At 40.2% G+C, this 24,147-nt stretch overlaps 1 protein-coding gene across 1 annotated transcript in view; it reads right to left on the bottom strand.

The window, feature by feature from the left end:
* Positions 1 to 24,147, bottom strand: part of MTUS2 (microtubule associated scaffold protein 2) — a 251,169-nt gene that overhangs the window by 116,169 nt on the left and 110,853 nt on the right. Inside the window, exon 5 of the mRNA XM_042014068.1 lies at positions 16,181 to 16,387. Within this exon, the coding sequence (XP_041870002.1) occupies positions 16,181 to 16,387 (207 nt within the window). The remainder of the gene's footprint in view (positions 1 to 16,180; positions 16,388 to 24,147) is intronic.

The following is a 24,147-nucleotide window of genomic DNA, read 5'->3' on the forward strand; positions in this document are numbered from 1 at the left end:
TTCAGCAAACATCATATAGCTAAGGAGAAGGCTGAACATCTTAATGTACTCACTACTACAGGATAATTAAGAAGAAATAATTTGCTGCAATTGCAGCTCATGCCAGGCAACCTCCCCTACAACCTCATTTTAGAGATACTTGTAGTTTTACTTTATGGAGCTGGTGCAATGAGCTCTGGTTGGAGCAAACAGAATATACCAGCTCTTCTTTTTTAAAACGCTCTGGTTTTCTTCTCTAATCCATCAATAAAAGGCACAAATTTGCTCTGAATAGAACTTAAACTTGGATGCCCATTTCCATTTACAGAAGGTTTTGAAGCTGATAGGGAAGAGGATAAAGCCCATTTTGAATTGTCATACCTTCAACCTGCAAGAGACCAGAGCTGTAGGAGTTCAGCTGGGTGAACGCCATACCAAGAGCAGTCAGCACATAAAGGAGAAGAGGCACTGCTACATCTCACACTTTGCAAGAAAAAGGACCACTTTCTGGGGGCAGTCCAGATCTTTTAGTGATTCCACATGGTACATTTCTCCAAGGAAAGGATTGCAAAGTAGTGTGTTTGCCAGTCTTTGCAAGGACTGGCCAGGGAGTTTGGGTCTTGGGTCATCTTCCTAGCTCTGCCTGTTCTCTGACTGGTATCCTTAGGCAAGTTCATTTCAACTCTGAAAGATTCAATTTCCTTGGCCTTGATGGGTGATTGACTTCCATTATGAAAAGTTTTATGAAGTGGGATTTATATTAGCTTTCTATAACTAGTCTAGGTCAGGGAAGTGCACTCAGACAAAGTAGAAGAAGTCCAAAGGTAAGGAACAGAAAATTACCAGAGGTCTTTGAAAGTATGGCATAGGAAAAAGTTGAAGCCCTTGGATTGATTCATTTCTATGGAAGGGAAATGAGATGAGACATGACAGGAGTCTTCAAATATGTATTAGGCAGAAACAATTCTCCACGTGTGTATTGGGCAGAAGCAATTCTCTGCATCCTCTGCAGATAGAACAAGACAAGCAGGTATAAACTCTTGCAAGAGAAATATAGGTTAGACGTCATAAATTATTTTCAAAAAATATAAAAGAAACAAGCTTCCTAGTCAAGGTCCATCCTTTACGCTTGTGCTAAACAACAGTGGAGAAAATCTGCCCCAAATCATGCTTAGTATTACTAATCATCTGTCAAGAGCAAGGATTTCTCATTATGCTGCCCTGTTTTAAGTGACCCTACATCTCTGATCTCCCTGAGAATGTTTGTGAAATTCCTTACATATATTCATTACCATTTCTTAATGGAAAAAGTATCTATTATCAAATATGGTCTTTTCTGGCTGCATTCTGGCTATATTTTTAGTTGTGCACTAGACTGTAATACACATTAGGACCACATTTCTAGACTCATGTCTTGTGGTCTATATGAAAGTACCTTTAATGTCTAACTTCCCTCTTTGTGTTTTTTGATTAGCTTGTTCTAATTTCCCTGCAGCTCACATGACACAGTTCTCTCTTTTCGCTGCACAGTTTTAACAGAGAGGCAGCTCGGCTGCTGGTTCTGTAAAAAAGTCACCCATGGGACTAACTGAGCTCCAAGAAACTGTTTCATAAATTTGAATACTTTGATATGATAAATGCCAAAGCCAGCTTTACAGAGATGAAGGACTATATCTACTTCACTGCTGAAACACACCCATGGAAGTTCTCCCTCAACTCAGGAAGTCTGGAGGGGACATCATTGCATCATATAAAAGCATAAATGTTCCTAAAACTTTCCCCAAGGAAGCAGAGCTTTGTTCCACTGGAGCTGAGAACAAGGAGCTAAGTGTGGCATTTGTGTCAGAACACTTCAAACACAGACTTGAAGCATTATCATGCTCCCCCTGACATGGCTTTGGTGAACTTCTCTTCCAGTGCATTGTTCCCACAGCTGGTGGTCATTTTCCCTGTTGTGGTCCCAGAAAGCCCATCTCTGGGTCTAAGACCAATTATCCTGGGACACAGCAGAGAGAGCTGGAGGCACCTGGGCTTCAAATATCCCACATAAACCCTCCAATACGCTCCAAGATGGCTCATGTGAGAGCTCAGCCTTTTCACAAGCCAGTGATAACAACATTTGCCTGCCTCCCAACAGTTTTCTAAAAGAAAACAAATTGTCATTTACCAACAGCTTTCAACAGAAATTTCTTTACAAGTATCAAGGTATTAAACTGCACTTAAGAGTCAAAAAATTGACTGAAAAACAGGTTTGTCCACCAAAAAGAAAGGTTTCTGTGTCTAGCCATATCAGGCAGCACAGAAATGTTAAAATCTGTCCCCACACTGCGTCCCTTCAGCCAGCAGGAAAGTGCAGGCAATTTGTACAGAATCGGTGGAGCTGGCACTAACACTACCACGTGGAGAGGCTCTCCATATTTCTGCTAACTGGAGCTCTTTATGCAGCTGTAAATAGATTAACCTTCAAGTGTCTAATAATCTGTTGTGGGGGCTTTTTTAAACAAAACTGAGATATTTGAAAATGTAGGTTGTTTATTATCTGCTGTTGATGGAGTTCCCACTTGCAGTCACAGTGGAAACACCTTGTTCCCAAGTTCCCTGGATGATATGAATTCCCAGCTGGTGCTGCAGCAGACTGCTGGAGACCTCTCCTTCCAAGGTATATGGCACTGACTAGACCTTATGAAGCCAATGAAAACAATTATTCAAGTTAGTATGAGTGCAAGTGATCCCTAAGCCATTAATTACTCCCTCTACTTGTACTGTTTAATTCCCATGCATCACTCTGAGTTCTTGGAGAGTTTGTCTTGAAGTCCTGTGCTGAAAACCCCCATGACTCATGGACAGTTTAGAACTCCTGATGCAGGGTGGGTGCCAGGGCCACCCCCAGCTAAGCCAACCCTTTCCATCTCTCAGCACTTGAAGATTGCTCTGAAAATTTTTTTACCATGTATCCATTTCCTTTGAATCACTATCAGAAAAATTACTTCATCTCCAGGACTATACTGCAAAAGAAGAAGGGAGGTATAAAACCTAAAGCCCCCCAGCCCTTACCAGATGAACAGTGATTTTTATGATGTGATTTGTTCCCATATCTTTGCGAAAATGTTGCCAGAGCTGAATAGTTAAAAATCTGGTAAGCAGGATAGAATGCAACGAAAGTCCAAGGTCAACTGGCTAATTTATCTCCAGATCTGCAAACTAATGCTGAAGAGAAGCTAAATTTAAATAAGTTTATTCTAAGTGTAACCAAAATTCCATAAATAAATACCACTTGATATGCAGGAATATGCACTACATATTGGGGGGACATAAAACATACTAAGTGCTGTACCGACCTAGTTTATTTTACTGCAAGAGGCTCCTACATCTCGTGTCCCACTCTCAAGGCAAAACTGTATTAATATTATTGGGTCCAATGCCAAGCCAAGGACAGGGATCAAGAAGGTTGAGAGTTTTGGTTCTTGGCTGTGCTCTTGGTACAGCGGGACCCCCAGATTCCGAGTGCTGCAGCTGTGTGTGGTGAAATGTCTGAGGGTACCAGCAGCCGGCTCCTGGCCCCCACAATCACAGGAAGAGGCAGCAGCATCTTGTTAGCCACAGGTAGAATTTGTGCATGCTCACAGGGCTAATGTGACTGAGTGCATTATCCACCACAATTGGTTCATCCAGCCCTAGCTGCCAATGTGAGATGCCAGCACACCCAGCCTGACTCCAAGTGACAGGGCATTATGTCAAGCAGTGGGAGGAAGTTACAAAAAATTCAGAAATCCAAGTCTGGGGAAAACCCTGACTTCTTTACAACCCACCCAGTGAAAAACATCTAAAAACTCAAACAGAGCTTTCTTTCCCAAAAAAACTTCCCTCTAAAAAACCTATACAGTGAGGTAAACTTTCAAACAAGCATGCAGTATTTTCCTGGAAGCATTATCAAAACTAATTACATATACATTTCATTAGTTAATTAAAAACTGCAAAAAAAGCAGGGTGAAGCTTTGTGTCTGCTGTAGTAGAGGCAAATGTTACCACAATTCTTATTGAACACCAGTCTTCCGAATCATCACTGGGTGCCAAGCGAGTGAGTGGGCAGCACCAGTAAGAGAGGGAGTCCCTTGTCTAAAGCCATGGGAGAACACAGCAAAACAGAGAGTGCACAGGCATGTTGGAATCAAACACTAACAGAATGACCACATTTTAAGGACGATTAATAGGCATTATAATGTATATTAGCAGGATAATCACTCCAAATATCTGGCTATATGGGCAGGGGAGAAGTCATAAATGGACCTTGCTGCTTTGCTTCAACCCTGCCAAGATGCTTTCCGGCACCCTGGCTAAGGGCAGAAACATCTTATGACAGCTGCCGAGATACCACTTAGGGAAACATTTGCCATCAACCCAGTTAAAAAGAAAAACAAAATCAAAAATTACAGTTATGAAACCGTGGGCTCCATGAAAAAGCCAGTCTGATTTAAAATACACCAATCTTTGATGGTTTAGATTAGTTTTACTAGTTGGGCTTTTTTTTACAACATGATAGCTGCCATGCTTCAAAGTGGGGAATACCAAATGAATCATAGCTGCAAATTGTTTACCATGACGGTCCACAGTTTAATCTTCCAGCTGTGACTGATAACAAGCTTCTATCACTCAGTGAGCTGCTTGGAGGCTTTTTCAGTTAATCTGAATTTTTTATCTGCAGGTACTTCTGATTCACACAATGGGTAGAGAGATGATAATTCAGGAGTGCACACATTCCCTGAAGCCACCACGACTGCACTCCTGAGCAGGACTGTTGGTAAGCCATGCATAATTCAGTACATTTCTTAGAGCAGCTATCACTTTGCCAAAGAAGTGGGACTGACTTGTGTGCACAAGAGACAGTTTCTTAGCATCAGCTTTTTTGAGTTTTCTTGCACCTTTTTTTCAGGTTTAAGCTTTTTTAAACGACACCTTTTTAAACTACATCTTAGACATTTTTAGAACATGCTTCCAAACTATTCTTTGGAAGGCATACAGAGACCATGACGCTACCTCTTATTCTTCTTTCCCACACAGCTTGACAGTGTACAGGCCTGTTCTGTATCTAAATTTACAAGCTGTGACAAGTGATAAATATCCTAATTCCAAAACACTATTGTGTACCTCAGAGACAATTAAAATTCCTTAGATACCTAGATGCAGTACATAATACATTTAGACAACATTACAACATGTCAGAGAAAGAATGTTTTATCCCAGGACACATCCAAGCATCTAAAAATAGGCCTTCAGTTTAAATAGAAGTATCATAATAACATTCATTGGGAAATCCCCTTTCCTCAGATTACAAAAGTAGTATTAATTTGTAGATTGTCTCATGTGCAGTAAGAACTGAGCAGAAGAGTTTATCAAAAGCATCAAATAAACTGTATATTCTTTTTTAAGGAGAAAAATTATGGTTAAAACGGATGTATTTTTAATTCTCTTGTTTAAACACAAAAAATCACACCATATACTTGAGGGCACAGACTGAACTCCAGCCCACACTATTCCATACAGTTTAGCAGCAGGGGAAGACAATACAAGGGTTTCGCAGGTTTGGCCATAAGATGTTTTGATTGAGACATACCATTTTACTCAAAACTCATCATTCCTCACTCGGTTTTGTTTAATTTCTCTGGAGGTTGTGCACACCTTTCCAGGAATGGCTGGCAGGAGCACAGTATAACTGCAGTGTGTGATAGATGGGAACTTAACCACTGACTAGACTTCAGTATTACGCTATCAGGGCACCAGAAATGCACACTATTTCTGAGATGCATGGCACTGGTAGGAGACAACTCACTCCTTCATTTACTGTATTGCATCTCTGCTTTTAGTGGTGAGGTAGAAGGGTGTCTCCTGACTTCTCTGCCAATTAGAAGCTATATTCTTTCTTTGTGATTGTTGAATTAAGGATTATAATGGAATCTGTAGTCTTTGGGAGGCTTGCTTCAAATAAGAAAACAAATAGAAAAGACTGGTGTCATGTTCAGCTGGAGAAAGTTTTGTGACATGCAAAAACTAACTGGTCTGGCCTTGTTTTGTGTCACCAAGGTTCACTGTGCAGCATTAGTGCTGCTACAAGTTGCTGCTGCCATCAGTCCACCAGCTGGCCAGTGTAGGCATCATCTCCAGAGCATTCTGGTTAAAAGTTTTTACCTTTTTACATAGAAACACACGCTGCTCAACGCCTAATGGTCCAATCCAGATAGTGTGCACTAAAATAACAGAGTACCCTTATGACTGCTTGGTGAATCAGCACACAGCGAGTGACATGCCCCATTCTGAGACAAACCCCGCCAATGCACGATCCGGGGTTGAGGTTTATATGGGAACACTGCCAGCTCTTCTGAGGAAGTCCAGTTCCCACCTCTGAATCAGAGCACTTTATTCTCTCATCTTAAGTGTTCATATTTCTGCAGAAGTATTTCTGACTGTGCAGCCTTCTATGGAAGTAGTGATGGCAACTTACACTGTGTCAAGAGAGATGAGCAGATCTTGAAGTTGGGAAGAGCATAAATTGAAGATTTACACCATGTAGCCCAGCTTGATTCCTTGCCATAGAGAACAGAGAGTCAAAGGCTTGTTTGTAAACTACAGAAATGCCAGCAGCTTTCTCCTCCAACCACATTAATGCCACAGGTAGACCCCTAAAGCTGCCGCATGGGAAGCCTTGGGCTCATCTCCAAGGGACTGAACGTCTGCTACTGCTGATGGTGGTATCACTGATGTCTCGTGTGCCAACAGCCCACAGTTTCTGATAACTCCCACCCTGGAGGAAAATACTGTGCAATTGTTCCTGTTATATTCAGCTTAGTGTTCTGGGTTGGAGGGTCTAAGGCTGTCATTTTTCTGCCAGCGGTGGTTTTACTTATTTCGGACCTCAGTCAGCTTTCTTCTAGCATTTAAATTAGCTTTGGAAATCCTAAGTTGAAAGCCTGTGGTCTTACCCCTGTCACAAGATGAAGAACCACAACATTCTGAGCTGTTTACATCCTCGTGTAATCTTGTCCAGGTCTCTAGAGATTGTCAAGCAGCAAGCCGGAAGGAAAGGCTGTTTAAACTGCAATTTTCAAGTTCTTGGATCACAATTAACAGACCCGTGGCAATAATGAAAGCTGCAAAAGATGCTGTTCCTTCTTTTATTTCAGATATTCTCAAGAGCATCTGGAAGACTTACATCAATGACCTCAATTTTAACCTGTTTGGACTAGTCTAGTGTGACGGAAAAAACGTTACAAGTGATATTCCAGCCCAAAATCTACACGGAAGAAGTTTTTCCTCTTAAAATAGTGCTGCACTCTTTTGGCTGTAACACTTCTCACGCTACTAAATTAGAATTCACAAGTCTTCTGCAGGATTCCTAATGGGATCAAAGATTAGAAACATCTTTGAAGTTTGTCTTCCTTCGCTCCACTGTTAATACATACCTGCACTAATCCACCATGGATCTCCTCAACTCATCAGTCACCCTGCCTGCCAAAAGGGACAGTGTACAGGCTTTTTCCAAATTCCCATTTGTTTGTGTTCATTATCCACACTTCATTTTGCAAGAGCATACCATTTTGTCAATTGATTTTTCACGTTCTATAATGAGGACAGTTTTGTTTTCTGAAACCTTTTGGTCTAAATGTGATTTGCCAGTAATATTTACAGTACTTATAACATTGGTCCTGTTTATTGCTGGTAAGGCAACTGGATTGAACCGTGTGTGTGACAAATTCACAACATTTTATTTTTGACTACAGCTATTAATAATATGATTGCAAGGAGATCATCTCAGTCTCACTTTTTAAATTTGGTCCTTGTTGAAAGAGATCAAAGACACACTGAACCTCAAGCTTATTTGCTTCTTGTTTAGGAAAACAAGCTAACAGCCTTGCTGACACTAAGTTAAGATCACACAAGGGAAAACATAATTTTAAAAAAATCCTTTCAAAATTTACGTAACTCAAAACTGTGACACAAGTATTTTTCTTTGTCTCACTGTGACTCAAAGTTGGCTCCTAACTACCATATCAAACTTCTTGTATCTTTAAATTAATACTTATTTTTGAAAAAAAAGTTATATTTGGAAGAAAGCCTATTACTATAGAGTCTGTAATGATTTTTGTCACTGAAAGTAATTGGTTCAGTCAGGCCAACTGTTTGATTTACTTAAAGATTTCAAAGCCAGAATGCCTCACTGTGCTCACTGGCTTCAACCTCACAGACAATACAAAATGCAGAACTGAACCAGAAGCAATATGTGGTGCTTTTTGAAGATGCATCTTTGTGGAGTTGAATGCATCTAGATTACCACAGGCTTGAATTTCAGAAAGCCCAAAATCTGCAGATGAAGTCAATGGAATACTCCAGTGATAAGCCCCATAGCTAGACATCCAGAATTAACCCTTTTTAAATATTGATTTATAAACTGAAATGAAATGCATGAGAGGGACATGGTGAAGCAGAAAGTTTCTCAAAAGTCCTGCAAGGTCATACTTCATTAGTGGCAGACTATGAAGATTTTAACTGTGATTCCATTAGAAGCCAAGGGGAAAAAAAAGAAAAAAAAATAGAAAAAGAAAAGAAAAAAGAAAAAGAGAAACAGATGAGCTCTCATTTCTTCAAAGCTTTATTCCTTAATTTTTCTCTGGGCTAAATTAAAAGATTAATCCATTTCAATGAATACCCACAGGGTTCACTTCTAAACGAGTATTTCCTCCCTCAACAGATAGAATAGGAAGATTAGAGTATGAAAAGGAGACGATTTATAGAGAGTTTTCTGGTCTTCAGAGGGGTTTTAATTTGGATGTGACAGACATGTTCCAGCTGCTGCTTGCCTTCATATTTTCAAAAGGACATATTAAGTGCCACCGTTCCAAGTGCTGAGTGTCCCCAGAAAGATGAGTGTTGTGCTTGTGCCTGTTACTGGCTCTGGACTGACTGAGGGTTTTCCCCAGACTGTAAAATTCACACTCCACCATCAGCTCTCTTCTTCCTCACGCCTCTCTCACATCGCTCTCAGTGGGGATACCCTTCAGGATCACTGAAGACTAGACTTTTTAGAAACTGCGATATAAAGATTGAAAAAAAAAAGTAGTTATTTTAGAAATGGCTTCACTGCTTTCTTTGTATCCTTCTAACAACTTAATGAAGTTCATCATAATGCAATAAATAAAGTAGTCATGATCTCCTATTGACCAGGGAAGCATAAAATCAGCCATAGGACATATTTAAAATAAAGAAGGCATTGATGAAACCTCCCAGTATAGAGGCACCAAGCAGGCTGCCACAGTTCATGAGACTGATCACTGAACCAACATCTTCCCACAGAGTTAAAGAACAGAGAAACCTTGGGTGTCTGTAATGGGAATAATCTAATCCTGGGGCAGTGCACTGCCTTCTCCAGTGAAACTGGTGTCTGGCAGCCTGGTGTGCAAGTGGTTTGAACTACTTTTTACCCTCTGCAGATTAAACACTAAGAGTTGCCGTGACTAAATTAGGTGCACATAATCAGTCAAATAATCCTGTGTGGAAATGGGCCAGGAAAGAGGATTTGTCACTATCTGTTTCTTCCTTGTCCCGTTACCCAATACATGTGCAAACATTTGTACTCTCCCACCCCATTTTACGGACAGGAAAGTGAGGTGGATATTGAAGCCACTTTTTAAAAACCAGACAGAGATAAGTGCCAAAAACTGGAACTAGAGCTGCCAGGTCTGAGCCAGGACAATTTTAGAACACAGACACAGAATCTCCCAGACCGGACTTCTTACACTAAAACCGCAGATTTTATATGGCACTTTATAACAATAACAAACATGATGATTAAGCACTCGAGTTGAGCTGGCACGAGAGCTTGGCAAAACTCTTTCAACAGTTCTTTGCTCATAAAAAGCAAGCTTTGCAGAATTCAGAGTTTCACGGATTTATTCAGTTTTGACAAAATTAACCTCAGCAAATCTGAAAACCCTTTAAATATTTCAGGTTGGCATCTTCATATAAAAGTAGTTCTGCATTTCCAAACCAGGTTGATCTTCCTGCCTCTACTTATTCATTACAAGGGGTGGTGAAGATCCTCCCAGTGTGGAACTGCTCCCCTCTGCTGTGTGTTCTGATGGGCAGGGGAAGAGGTAACAATGGAGATAGCAAAAACATTATCTAAACTTGTAAAATATTATCACATTTAAAATATTACTGCAAGCACCATATCTAAAACCCCCTGAAATTAATAGACAACTTACACAACTTATACTTCAGTACTGTTGTTCCAATCTCTGCCATCAGAGAGAAACCTCTCTGCCTACACCCCCAAGCCATTCTTTGAATGTTTTTTCCCCCATCATTAGGAACTAGAGTATGAAAAGTAAATGCTGCTAAGTAAAGGCAGCTAAAATGTCTTATAGCCCTTGCTCTTCCTGGCTGGCATACTGCACTTTTCCAGATGCTTCACCCCACTAAGCTGAGAATGTTAATACTGTTCTATTTCAGTCCTATTCACAGTGAAAAGATGGCATAAAGTGATTCTTCTATCAAGGCATTAATATCAGAACAAGGTCAGAAGGGAAAAAAACGCTGAATTTATCATGTAGAAAGCTGAACAGAAAATCAGTCATAGAAATATGATTGGAATTAATTTTCATGCAGTAAATTCTTTGTATTTACATAACACTTACATATTTAAGAACAATTGTTACACCTGTCTACCATGAGACAATTTTGAACGTTCTACCCATTTTGGAGAAAATTAGGCATCTATTCAAGGCTCCTGTGCTCACTTTAATTTCCTCATTTCTCCGCCCACCTGAATCTGACACTTTGACATTTTTGCTTGTTAGAATGGAAATTCAACATTTAGCAAGGCCAGGCAATACAAGGTCAAAAACCAGTGGGAAATATATATATTGAAGAAAGGATCATGGAGGCTTACATCAATAAAGCATGCAGTTTCATTTTTCTGTAATTTTTAACAAAACAATAGCTGTCGTGAGATACTAAAACAAGTTTTGAAATATTCATCACCATTTTCTTGTTCAGTCTCAAAATAAATTGCTTCAGCATTCAGAGCGGTGGGTAGGTACTGAATAGCATTATGTCTTAGTCTAGCACGTTGACGGAGAACTGCCTCTAACACCGTGCTATTGTTCTATTTAAAGACTCTTAAGCAACAGGGATTTCATCACTTCACTTGGAAGATTATTTAAGAGACTAGTAGACCTTATGAATATGAAGTATTTCCCGATATTACACCGACATTCTTCCATTTCCTGAACTCATAGCAATTAGCATACCTTAACTCATTCTAAACAATCCACCCTTCTTCCAGTCCTCCACACATCAAATTCTTCCACAGTGCCTGACAAACTCTTTCCCACGTGGTACTTACAGCATGTTGGAGTCTATTCTGATGAAGTACATGAAGCTAATTATGTGAGCAGGACATTCAGCTGATCACTCAAAATGCAGATACAAGCAAGTGAGAGAACTCTAAGCCCCTCAAACCAGTAAAACACAAGGTACAATCCGAGCATCATGTTACCTCACTGCAGAATCACAAGATAATACTGGGAACCACATCCCACAACTGTGGGCCTTTGGTGGATGCTGTGAACCTCTCATGCAAATTTTATTGGGGCAGACACAGGGAAAGCTTCCACACAGGGCATTTAAAATTCCAAGGGAAAATACAGTTAGGTACTTTGTTATAAGTTGTTTAAATTGGAAGTTTTTCTTTATGTTTACACAATTGTTTCTCTCCCCTCCAAATCATAGTGGTTTCAACCTGAACATGACTGTCTAGTCCTTCACATTTTCTCATATTTTGCAGAATACATTCACACTCCTTAGACTGAAGTATCTCAATTTTCAATTCTAGTCAATTTAGACCATAAACAAGCAAAAAGTTTCTAGACATACAAAACTCCCTTTTTTCTAAATAAAGAATAATGGTTTAAAATATCAGACATTTTTGAAAACCTCCAAAGTAGTACACCAGAGATAGGGCTAAATTTTTCAGGTAATCTTGAACAAAATATTAGCAGACAAACCTATCTGTGGCACAGAACAGATCTGTGGAGTACTGATAGCAGGGCCTGGAGCTGAGCCTCAGCCTGGGCTTCCCCAGACGTCCCATAGCTGTCAGGCCATGTGGCTTTGCTGAAGCAGAAAACCTCACCTGGGCCTCGCTGCACTGTAGTATAGAGCTGCCCTGATGTGGGAAACCATGAGATGAGAGGTGTGAAAGTGGCAGGGGGAGCTGCAGGCTCCACACTGAATGCAGAGGAACATTAGTAGCAACAAGGAATGGACACACCACAGCTCCTCACCTCCATTGGTACAACGACCTCTCACTGCCTCCACTTCTCTGAGTTGTTTGATTCAACCACAACTACCCCTGTCATCCATATCAAATGAAGAGATCACCACCTTGAACCGTTTAACCATTTCATCTTGAGCAGGGCAGCACAGGCAGTAGTGATCCATGGTGAGCTCCCCTGATCCACCCTAGAACCCAGCTTTGAAATGGAGTGGGTTTTGGCTTCTGACATTGCACCCCACCTTCTTCAGCAAGGTGAGAAGCTGCCTTATGTGCCACCATCATCATGAATGAGCTTTGCAGACCTTGGCTTCCCTGTGAGCAAACCACAAATTACACCTAGGCACCAAGAAGTGGATTTTTAATGGCCAAAACAGACTAGTGACCCTGACTTGCAGGTCGGTTCCCTACCACAAAAGCTGGTGAGATGTTGAGAAGTTTGGTTACCAGAGCTGCCCCTTCAGTCTCAACACAAAATTGGGCAGGACTTCATAGGAGCAGAGCCCCATTATGACTGATCCTGAGTAGCAGCTGGTGGCAAGACTGTCACAGTTGGCGTGTTATTGGCAAACAGCAGCCTGGCTTATACCCATCCTGGGATGGAACTCCAGGGAAGACATGAGGACAAGCAGACAAGTGCTGAGCAGTCTGTCCTGTCTCACCATGAGAAAAGAGTATAGTCCCACTGCTTCAAATCCATTTAATTGAATCAATCTGAATATGCGCAGTATCTCCAGGAAGTCAACCAAGAAGCACAGCACAGGCTCTGTGCACATCCAGGCTTACTGCTTTCAGAGGGGTCACAGGAAGGGGGGAAGTCTGGTGAAGAACAAAGCTGCCACATCACAGCTCCATTAACAAATTTCCCCTCAACACAAACATCACGTCTCCTTACTCTAAACAAGTGGGGTTTTACTCCCTAGGCAGAGACACTCATTGGGACTTCTGAAAAGAAATCTGTTTAGGAAGGACTAGCACCACAAGACATCTGGCAGAGGAGAGAAAAGCAAGAACAGGATCTCACCAGGGCCCCTTAAAAAATCACTGTTTATCCTAAAACGCTCCGTCCCTAAAATAAACCAGTGTTTTCCTCTCACCTAGCCATAGTCATTGGCTTTCTAGTAACCTACAATATGTCATGATTTTGAAATGAGCCCCTCAATTTACAACAGTAGCAGCTCCTCTATTTATAACAAATGCACTTGTAAGATGTTATCAACTACTTCTGTCTCCCTTACACACAGAGAAGCTGCTTAAATAGAAAATTGTGTTATGTATGTTTGAAGACTTCTAAAGGTAGATAATTTTGCATTTTCTACCCTACTGAGCTAGGAAATTAACAGTAAAACTTTTTCCTGCCCTCTAGGAAACCTGATTTAGTCAAAGACATGATCACAGGTAGTAGCTACAGAATCAGCTATTTATTTAATTTAAATAAACCATTCTTCCAGCAGGTAGTGAAGGGAAGAAATAATATGTCATGCTAAGATTCCTGAGCCAGTACTTCTTCCCTACATCCTTTCTGTGCATGTTGAAGTGCACTGCTGCTCTGTGTTAAATAAGCTGCAGTAGAATGGAAAGCAACTAATTTGTGCTCCCTGGGTGCTGGGCAACTAATTTAACTCTTGCTGGCACATAGACAATAAATAGGAAAAGATGGTACAGTTTCATACAGATAACATTTCCATGAAAGTTAATAAAAAACAAGTAAGGAAACATTTTTTCTTCCTACCTATCTGCCCCACGAACAGCTGTGTTGCCTTAAATCCAAAGGAAGCTAGGTGTCACCTTGTGTGATGACTTACCGAGGCCTGGCACCCTAAACACCAGATGTGCCCTCACCTGCTTGGCAACACACCTTCTCCTTCTGTCACCCTTATCCAAGAGGAAGCACTATCCTTTTGGAACTAAAGAAAAGTAAAAAACTTCTGGGCTGGACAGCTTTGCATGTCACAGGAGCCACATGAGAGAGGTGACCCTTGGGAGGGGCTCATTCTTTTGCTCTCACATGGAGGTGGAGAGAAACTAGACAACATCTTAGATGAGTTACCTAACTTTGCAGCAAGAGCAAAGTTATAGGTGCTGTTTTTCATCAGGTGATGGGCTGAGCTCATCTCTACATGAATTCGTACAAGCAGAACACCTCCCCTGGGTAATTTTCATACCGATCAAAACTGATCTTGTAGTGTGCACAAGCTGGTCACAACATCCTGATCCCAACATTAAAGAGCAGTACCATCTTCAGCTGAGTCAGATGAAACCAAATGCTTCCACGTCCTGCCAGTGACTGGAATATGGTTTCAGTTTTTATGGGCCTAATGTACAAAGATAATATAAAAGCACACCAGAATATATAAATGAAATCAACTTCTTTTAAGAAGACTGAAGAATCAGATGTAACTTTCTGTGCCTGAGATTACTAAAGTTTCTTCCACAGTTTTTTTAATAGAAATTAATTGACTCAAATTCGACAGCTTGGAGCATATTGCTTTTCAATTTGTATGAACCTGCATACACCCAGTGTGTTCAAGGATAGTGTTGTACCTACAGATGTCATTTCATTCAGATTCCCACCTGAAATTGCTAAACAACAAATTTATTTGCAGAAATGTAGTTTAGATCTAATCAGATATCAGGTAATTCTGTCCCTAACACAGGTTTTATGTAACTAAAGACTAAAAGATTACAACACCAGATAAAAGTTTTCCAAAGGCATAAATGTAGGGTAAAAGCACAAAGCAAAAGAGGTTGACTAACCATAAAGTAAAGCTTATTAGGAAATAACCAAAAATGAGTGATCAGTCCCACAGTAAAACAAGCTACAAACATGTTTGGGGGCATTGGAAAAGTTAAAAGCCCCTGCTGACATTAGTCTTTTGCATTTCAATCACCCCATGTAAAGGGGAAAGAGAAAATCTTTAGGGTTTTGAACGATATTAACTGTTTTTATTTTAATTAATTTCAAATTAATATTAACAGTGAAAGATTTAGGAGCCTGCAGCATCTTGTCTCCTCTGCTGCCTCATATCACCTGGTGGCCCTGTCTGCACCCCTCCTGGGCTGATACCACTTGCTTTGATATTGACACAGTTCAGGCTCAATCCAGTCTTCAGAGAAAAATGGGCATGAAAATCCCTCAAACCCCCTTTCTGCTCTGAGCCCAGGGCACGCACACATTTCCTAAGGACTGCACAATCCAGTGGGCACTATATTGTACTTAATAAAATTAACAGCCTTTACAGAAAATAGGATTTGGAATGACATTTCTGCCATGGGATCATTCAAAGTCTGGTAGATGTACTATCATATCAGCCCTGATCCCTTTCACGTCACTGGCATTATTTGCTCAATTTTCTAAACTAAGTTTATTATACTGAATATTAAGAAGCAGAAGAAAAGTAGATGAGAAAAACTGTATCTCTTATTTTTGATAATATTTTTCCCATTCTGCATTGGCTGCCATTTACTTACCAAACACTGTTCACTCTTTTTATTTACTATTTCAGCTTGTAAGAAGAGATGTTCCAGGTAAAAACAAAATACAAGAAAGAATGCCTCAGGTTCACTCTTAATGGGATTTTCTCTGTAGCAGGGGAAAAAACCCCTTCACATTCAGCCCCTATTCATCTGTTATAATTAATATTTTAAATAGTTGATAGACTTTAATAATTGTTTATTAATATTTAATAAATATTATTTTTTTAAAAAAATCACTGGGAAATCAAGATACCAAACCAAAGTCAGTGGCACAAAACAGATTAGTGAGTACTGAACAGGTTTCATTAGTCCTAAAATAGATAGAAACTCCAGTTTGGACAATCCTGGAACACACCTGTTTAATATCCCTCCAGAAAGAAGGGGACTTTTGGGACTTACGGTTAGTTGTCCTGCTCTGGTCACTCTGAGCACTGTCGTTTGACTGGTTGCTGGAGACAGAGGACACACTTGAGCTCCTGACAAAACCAAATGCGGCCAGCTTAGCTGCTGGCAACCGTGAATAGCCTGGGGGACGAAGTCCAGACGGGCAGGGCTTTGGGAGATTTGATTTTGCAGCACTTGGACATGATCCTTTCTTAAGATCAACTGAAAGAAGGAAAAAGAAATAAATTTTTGTTAAACAAACTAAACTGGAAGACACTGACCATTACCTCTATCTCCCAGCTATATAAAGGCAGTATTAAGCAATACTTGAAGTGTTAAGAAATACTTGAATACAAGTTTTAATGGCTGATCAAACTGCAGTGATATCGTATTGTTTGCTGCACTGAAAAGACAAAGTTTAGTGGAAAAACTGCAGGTCACAATCATTTTTAAAAGGTGAAATATGCCAAGTACCTATGAGGCATAACTCAAACTTCCAGCAAAGCAACATTGTTCAACGCTGCTAAGAATTTCTTTTAATGTTATCATCTTCAATGCTGTATCACTTTCTAATTTTACATTTGTTATGTGTCAATTTAAAAAAAAAAAATCACGGAGACAAACAGGCCACGCATAACCTCCAATTTTGGAAGCTATTGTAGACCAGCAACAATCTTCTTCAAGGACACAGGACTTCTTTGTATTTCATCAAAGAAAACACTTCTTTGAAGTTTTTCTTTCAAATTCCACTAAAAGAAAATGCCCTTTTCTTGCACCAAGCCTGGGAATAAGGACATGTCCTGTAAAGTCCTAGTTTTTTAACATACCACTGGCCATTTCCACCGGTGGACTTCTCCTTGCTAAGCCATCAGCCCGTGTGAGTGACATCAACCAAGTCTCAGACAACTGCCAGTAGTAGGTGCACCTGAAGTTAGGCCAGCACAGCGGCTCAGCTGTGATGTCTGCCTGCGGTTACTAACCACTCGTCTGTCTTCAGCTTCTGCCCTAACCTGTATTCTGCTGCTCTTGCTCAGGCAAACTTTTCCAGGCAAATACAGAACATAGTTTCACAAATGTTCCTCTTTTTCTTCTCAGGCCAAAGGTCCATGATCATGGCAGTCTTGCTTTCAGGGTCAAGGATTAAAGATTAGAGTTTGCTTTTGGTTGAAAGGTCCAGATACTAATTGACTCCAGACCTCAAGTATACATACATTTGGACAGAGCTTTTCTTCCTAGATTTGAGAATACCAGATTCCTGTTCCCTGTGGAATCCTGAGCAGCAAAAATACATATTTTTTTTAGAAGTATTAACAACAGCCTCCAAAAAAAGCAATTCTAGAGTGTTCAATCAGGACCAGTGGGACAGGAGACAAGAAAGCATTAAAAACTATCAACATATTCTGCCAGAAAAGGCCACAAAGTCACCCTTTTTCCATTTTTATTCAGTGAACAGTATTTGTACACTAGCCCAACACAAACTTCAAAGAAAGAAGTGAACATTTGTAATATAAAGAAAAATACAGATTAACTGCACAGTAAGAATACGGTCATATTATTACGGTATTTAATTCTTTTGTAAACTATGTAGGTCACAGCCTTATTAATTTTAATGAAGCATTTCACTTTGAGAAGACTTTAGAAAAAACAAGGCTAACTCCTTTGAGCAGAAGAACGTTATGGGGATTTTGAAAGATACTTGTGTACCTCATCACAATACTAATGCTAAGCTTTGTTTAACATATCTAAGCCTTTCCTTTTGAAATAGAAATATGTGTAACACCAAGCTAAAAAGAGTTTTATGTTCTCCTATAAAACACATTCCTGTAAAGACATAAAAAAATGCTCCTTGCAAAATGAATAAAACAATTTACGTACTCTAGGCTCTTAAAAATCTTTGTACCTGTTTTTCCCAGGTTGAGCTCTTTATTAAAACTCAAGGAGATGGACATCTGCAGCACCTTTGCCAGCCCAGAGGAATACATGCTGTGCAGAGTAACCCAAATGGAAGTAACAAGTAGTAGAAGCAAGTAGTAAAAGACTGCTAAAATCCCCATTCACTTTTCTGTCCCCACAGAGGCAATTTTGGACTATGATCCTGAATCTGGCTTCATTTGGATATCATGAAGAGGGCTCCGAGGTAGCCATGGGTTCCAGGTGCAGGTGAAGGGCAGAGCAGGCACATTAGCACAGAGAAGAGATAAGCAGTGATGCTCACCATCAGTTTATTGCCAGGTTTGTGCGGCGTTGCTTTGACAGTGGTCTACTACAGCTCATTTATCGCTATCTGCAAAGCACCAGACTCCTTCCAAAGCCAGGACTTCTTCCCTACCCACTGCAAAATATTCCAGGTGCTGAATCAGTGACTGGACCAAGTCCAGGCACCCTTCAGATCTGAAGCTGAGACAAGTATTCATGGTAAGCAGCTGCAGTGCAAGGAACCTGCCCATGTCAGCGGCAGCAGGGAGAAGGTATGGGGCTGTCTCTCGTGGGTTTTACAGGTTTCCAAAAAATGCACTTGGATTACATAAGCTGAGATTTCTTTTTCTTAAGAATCTCTGAAAATTGAGGGGGAGGGAGAGATATTTCCATTTTACAGCAACAAACTATTATCACACACAGACTTCCTGCAACAAAATAGGGGAAATTCCAGTGGGGCAGTGGGATAAAGTTAGAAATGGCTTTATTTAAAAAACATTTCAGATGTGCTTGCCCTAGGGCAGTGTGCTTCACCTGAGACTCCCAGATCCCCTACTCAGCCACAGGGATGCCCACAGCAAGTCCCCAGACTGACTTTTCTCTGCAGTCCATGACCCACCAAGCTGTAACTGAAGAAGAAGAATTTCCTTAAAACCAAAACAGTTTTGGTGACAAACTGCCCAGCCATCTTCACCTTTTCTTCAAAGTCATTCTTCGAGATTTGGGGAGAGGATTCAGTGTTTTTTTCTCACACTTCTGTGTGTGTTTCTAGTTTATTACTTCTATTCAAATTCCCCCTGAACTAACAATATTTTGCATCTTGAACTCATCATCATCCTGAAATTATTTTTCGCCTTTTTTGTAATCCAGTTCTTCTGTACCATGAGCACCTGGGGCAGGACATTATCCTCATTAGGGATGCATTCAAATCCTTAAAGCTAAGTAATTTTGTGCCTTCTTTCTCATTAAAATACATGAGACATACGTCTATTGTATGTACTTTCTGTTCTAAACATCATCAAGTTTTCTCGTGCATGTTTTTTGCTTTATTTCTGTTTCTTAAAAGTATAGAAGTACTCCTTCAAGCAAGGTCTGGGAGTTCAATACAAAAGTTATTTTAATGAGCAGCTTTTATTTCAATAAAAATCTGCCAAAATAAGCTTAAAAATCTTTCCAGTTTTCTCACTGCCTGAAGCTAATTATCGAATTAAGTATTGTTGTCTGTATGCACTCAAGTGATTTTCTATGACACTTCAAGCTGTTCCCATCCAGAAACATGAAAACATTTTGAGGTAGGGACTGATTGACACAAACTAGATGTGCCTGGGGAGACTTAATAAAAGTCTGAACTTCACTTCTTATGCATCCCCACTGCACAAGAATTGCATCTTCATGCACGGTTAAGAAGCAACTTTCATGTAACTTCTCTGTGAAATCTGAAATATGTTTTAGCTGAAATGATTAAAAAATTAAAGAAATGACTTATACAGATGTGTTCTTATGAAAAAGAGTAGCAGTTCAAGACTTCAAAACTCCCTAATTCAGGGATCCTTGGCAAGTCTTTGTCATCTGGTAGTAGGTTTTTTGGGTTATCTTTGCTCTCCCTTTTTAAAAAATTTTTTACCAGCATTTCTGTAAAAACTTTGATCATTAAATGTCATTTTCTCTCACTTTCTGATGCTCTGAACATCTCTATTCTCATCTCATATTGGGGAATATGGGGTAAAGAACTTACCTCCAGTGTCACTGCGTCAGTCAGAGACAATACAAGACTGCTGAGTTAACCCAGCTCATAGTTAACCCAAACACTGGTATCTTTGCAGATTAAAAACAAATCACACAAGTGAGAAACCTGTTCTGTTGCCTCTGCTTTTGTGGTTTCCCTCTATAGATGTAACAAGTTCTCTCTGAACAAGAACTGAGGAAAGGGGCTTTAAAAGAGAGGCTTTAACGATTCACACCTAAACAGCCCAGCTGCCCCGAAGGTCTCTCATCCAAATACTGTCAAGCCTGGGACAGTTCAGTTCCAAAGGCCAAACAGTTGTCACTGCTGAACACTGACTAATTTCTGATGGGTCAGTCCACCATCATATGGTAGTAAATGCTCATCTCCTCATGCTTCAGATTTAAAAGCACCAAAAAACTGCTCTGTGCCTTCCCAGCTCCCAGGCAAACCAAGGCTGCTCAGCACATTCTCAACACCCCAAGAACTCGTCATCTCACAATTCATTCAAGCTGCAAATGTCCACGTTCACTTGGCAGCTAATGTGAAAAGCAGCAGCATCCCTCAAAAACTTGCAGCACAGGAATCATCTGTGCGTGAGTCTCACTCATTGCATTTTCCACTGACAGCCCAGAGCAGCCAGAACAATTCTCTGCACTGAAGCTGCATCTCATCTGCCCAGCTGCTGCTCACTGGCTGCTCAGAAGGGCTGTGGATGTCCAGCAAGAGACAACACTTGGCTCTCACAGGAAGGAGGCAGGGTAGGAAGTATTTGCCTGCTCCTACACCCAGATTGTTCCACATACTGTTCATATGAATGACAGCCTGGAACAACTGTCATATAGACAACACTTCGTTTATGATGGGGTTTAGTTCCTTGAAGACGCAGTAACTGGAGCAGAGAGGTGGCAGATGGCTATGTCCCAAGTATGACGACAATGTCCTTAAGAAAAACTCATGAGGAAGTGCGTGCATCCCTTTGAAAGCTAATTTTATTTTTTTTTATGAAATACAGTCAGATTGCTCTCTCAAAGAAAACAGAGTGCCGACTGGAAACTCAGCAGATTAGGAGAACGGAGAATATTTTCCTCTCTGAACTATTCCCTTGTACCCTCTTCCCTTAAACAGTTAAGAAACTTGCCAGTTCAAATCCAAGTACCTCAGACTGCAAGTACAGACAGAGCTGGGGTAGCAGTAAGGCAACATTTCAGCAAGTGACCTCAAAACCTCTTTTCTATCATCAAATCTCATTTACATGTTCAATTAATATGTCATTATTAGGTTGTTTATTCTCAGGAATAATAAAGCTTTCCTGCTGGGAGAAAGCTGTAGACATATTGTGGCATTCAAGATGAAATACATTATACATATGCAGAGACACAAATAAATGTATATATCTGTGTCTGTCTGTGTAATGAGAAATATTGCTGTCCTGGTTTATGGGTAAATTCTATCTTTAATGAAAGTTGCCTTGCTTAGAAATGAGAGGAGCAGCTAGACCCTCGGGACTGACAAGTTTAATACAGAGAGGTGATAAGGAAGTAACATTTCATTAACCCACTCTTTGAGAAAAAAATACCCTAAACACTACTGAAAAATGTAGAATTAAGTTAAATTAATGAGCGCAATTAAAGTGAAGTTTTAATGATGAGATCTCTGTTATACTTTTCAAAATCAGACATTAATTCCATCAAAATAATCAGCTACCAAACGCAAATCCTAACACATTTGCTTCAAGAAGTCTTTATAACCAAGGAAAACATATTAATATTTTACATGTTATAGACACAGTATCTGTCAATGCTTGTTTTGAATTACAAGTTTCCCATAGAAAGAGCAGAGTCTATTTACATAAAATAAACAAACATTAAGCTTTCAGAGACTCTATGGCACCTATATCATCATTCAAAGACTTCTTATTTTACCTACTTTGCAGAACCCTTTTTCTTACAGTCAGGCTGCTTGTTTGACCCATCTGAGGCAAAGCACCACCGAAGGAGCAGCACTGCTTAATAAGGAATTTGCAGCCCATGCCACCACATGTCCTATATCCTACTGATGAAGAAGGATCACTGGTCCAACCACGCTTTAAGCATCACACCTAGAGATCACACTTGAGGGAACACCCATCATTATTTTACTTTCTACCTAGCATGACTTAAAACTAACAAAGCCCCTAATATTCTTGTACTACTTGCAGTCCATCACAGCAGTTCAGGGATTTAATTATCAATTACTTCAGAGTCAGTTTTATGAGGATTAGTATTATACATGGGCCAAACCACTCAGCTTATCAGTGCTGCTTAACCAGACTGCTGTATTATGAATGGTATGGCAAAGGGGAATAAAATCCTCATTATGAGGCACTGCTGCTGTCCTCGATACCACAGCGATTTCAGTCTAAAAGCCTCCGCGGTACCTCACACTTTGTCATGGGGTAGCAACTGGCTGGATCCTTCTGTTTCCATTACCTCAGGGCAGGACTGATATCACTAGGATTGGAAACTGGATTAAAAGCTCAGGATCAAGCTGCAAGAGATGCCGATTAGCAACCTTGAAGGCAGGCCTGGTATCTTTGAGAGAAATATACCCCTGACTCCCTAGCTTCTTTTGCTGCCGATACCCAAGCTCACACACCCCACAACACCCGTGAGCAAGTCTTACTGGCTCTGCATTCAGGATGCTGACCATATGTTCATGCATGTCATTTGCTCATGTTTGCAAATATGACTTTATCAAAGCTGTGCTTAATCCTGTTTTTCAAACAGTGCAGCAAAAGCAATGATGCAGATCAAATATACTGCAAATAATAGTACAGCTAACAGCCAAATTAAGGGAAAGTGGTTGAAAATGGTGTTGAGTACTTTAACACAGATGGCTTAAAGGTGCCTGACCTTATTATGAGCCCCTCTAATTAACACCCCAACAGCTCTGGCATGCCAGGGGCTGCTGTCGCATCCATCCCCTCCGTGGCAACCAGCAACCCATCTCTGGTCTGCATGTGTGCTCTGCTGTGGATACAGGCGCAGGAGGCAGTTCTCTGATGCCTCTGCACTCCTGTACCAGTCTTATCCTTTCTCCTGTCACATCAGCCTCTTTCATGACCAATTCATTCTTCTTAAAAGGAAGTTTTAAAGACAAGAAGTCTGGTAAGCTGACCTATGAAGTTATATATTGCTGAGAGAAAGATTAGGTCATTTGAGGCATGCAAGGAAAAAGGCTTTGGTCAAGGAAAAGGTGATTATAGACAATCTTGGATGGATAATTGGGAAATAAAATACCAAAAATAAATGAATGTAAAGAAACGAACATAAGATGTCAGAAGTACACGAAAGATAAGTAAGGGGAGGTACTGAACCAAAAGAGAGCAATGAAAATCACTTTGCAACAGAGTAAGGTGTTGCAGAAAAATTAAACACATTCTTCATCTTGCAAGGAAAATGGAAGGTGAGATGCCAGAAGTGAAAACAATGTGTCCTGGGGTGGACAGTGAAAAACTAGAGACATTAGCAACCTCTCCAGAACAAGTCTTGTGTAATGTAAAATCCATAAAAACAGTCAGAGCCCAAAGACCAGATGAGACACACTTTGGGGCTCTGAAAGAGATGACAGATTATTGGACTACCATGAGTTATCTTTAGTACCCTTTTTGAAACAGCAAGGTAGGAACAGACTAGAGAGAAAAATAACAGCTGTAGGAAGGAAATTATGGAGAGCTATGAATTAAATTTGACCTCCAAAGCAGACAAGGTCCAAAAAATAATCAGTGATTTAAAAAATATATAATTTTAAAAAATTTTAAAAATAACAAGAAAACCCTGAGAAATATGAAAACTTTAAGAAATACAGCTTTAGTGAATAGAATCACAGTAACAGCTGGCGCAATTTACTTATGTACACTTCTCATGCACTAGCATTTTTAAAGGCAGCATTACAGACAAAAAACGGGACTGATAAGCTGATCCTGTTTAGATTTTAGAATGTCACATAACATAGGAAGACAGGAAATGAATACATACAAGACGAGGTCCTATATGGATTAGAAGTGGCTAAGGAAAAGTCG

Source organism: Corvus kubaryi, unplaced genomic scaffold (genome assembly GCF_017639235.1).
Source record: "Corvus kubaryi isolate FWS band 111438036 unplaced genomic scaffold, C.kubaryi_AGA036_p1.0 split1-65, whole genome shotgun sequence".
Lineage (NCBI taxonomy): Eukaryota > Metazoa > Chordata > Aves > Passeriformes > Corvidae > Corvus > Corvus kubaryi.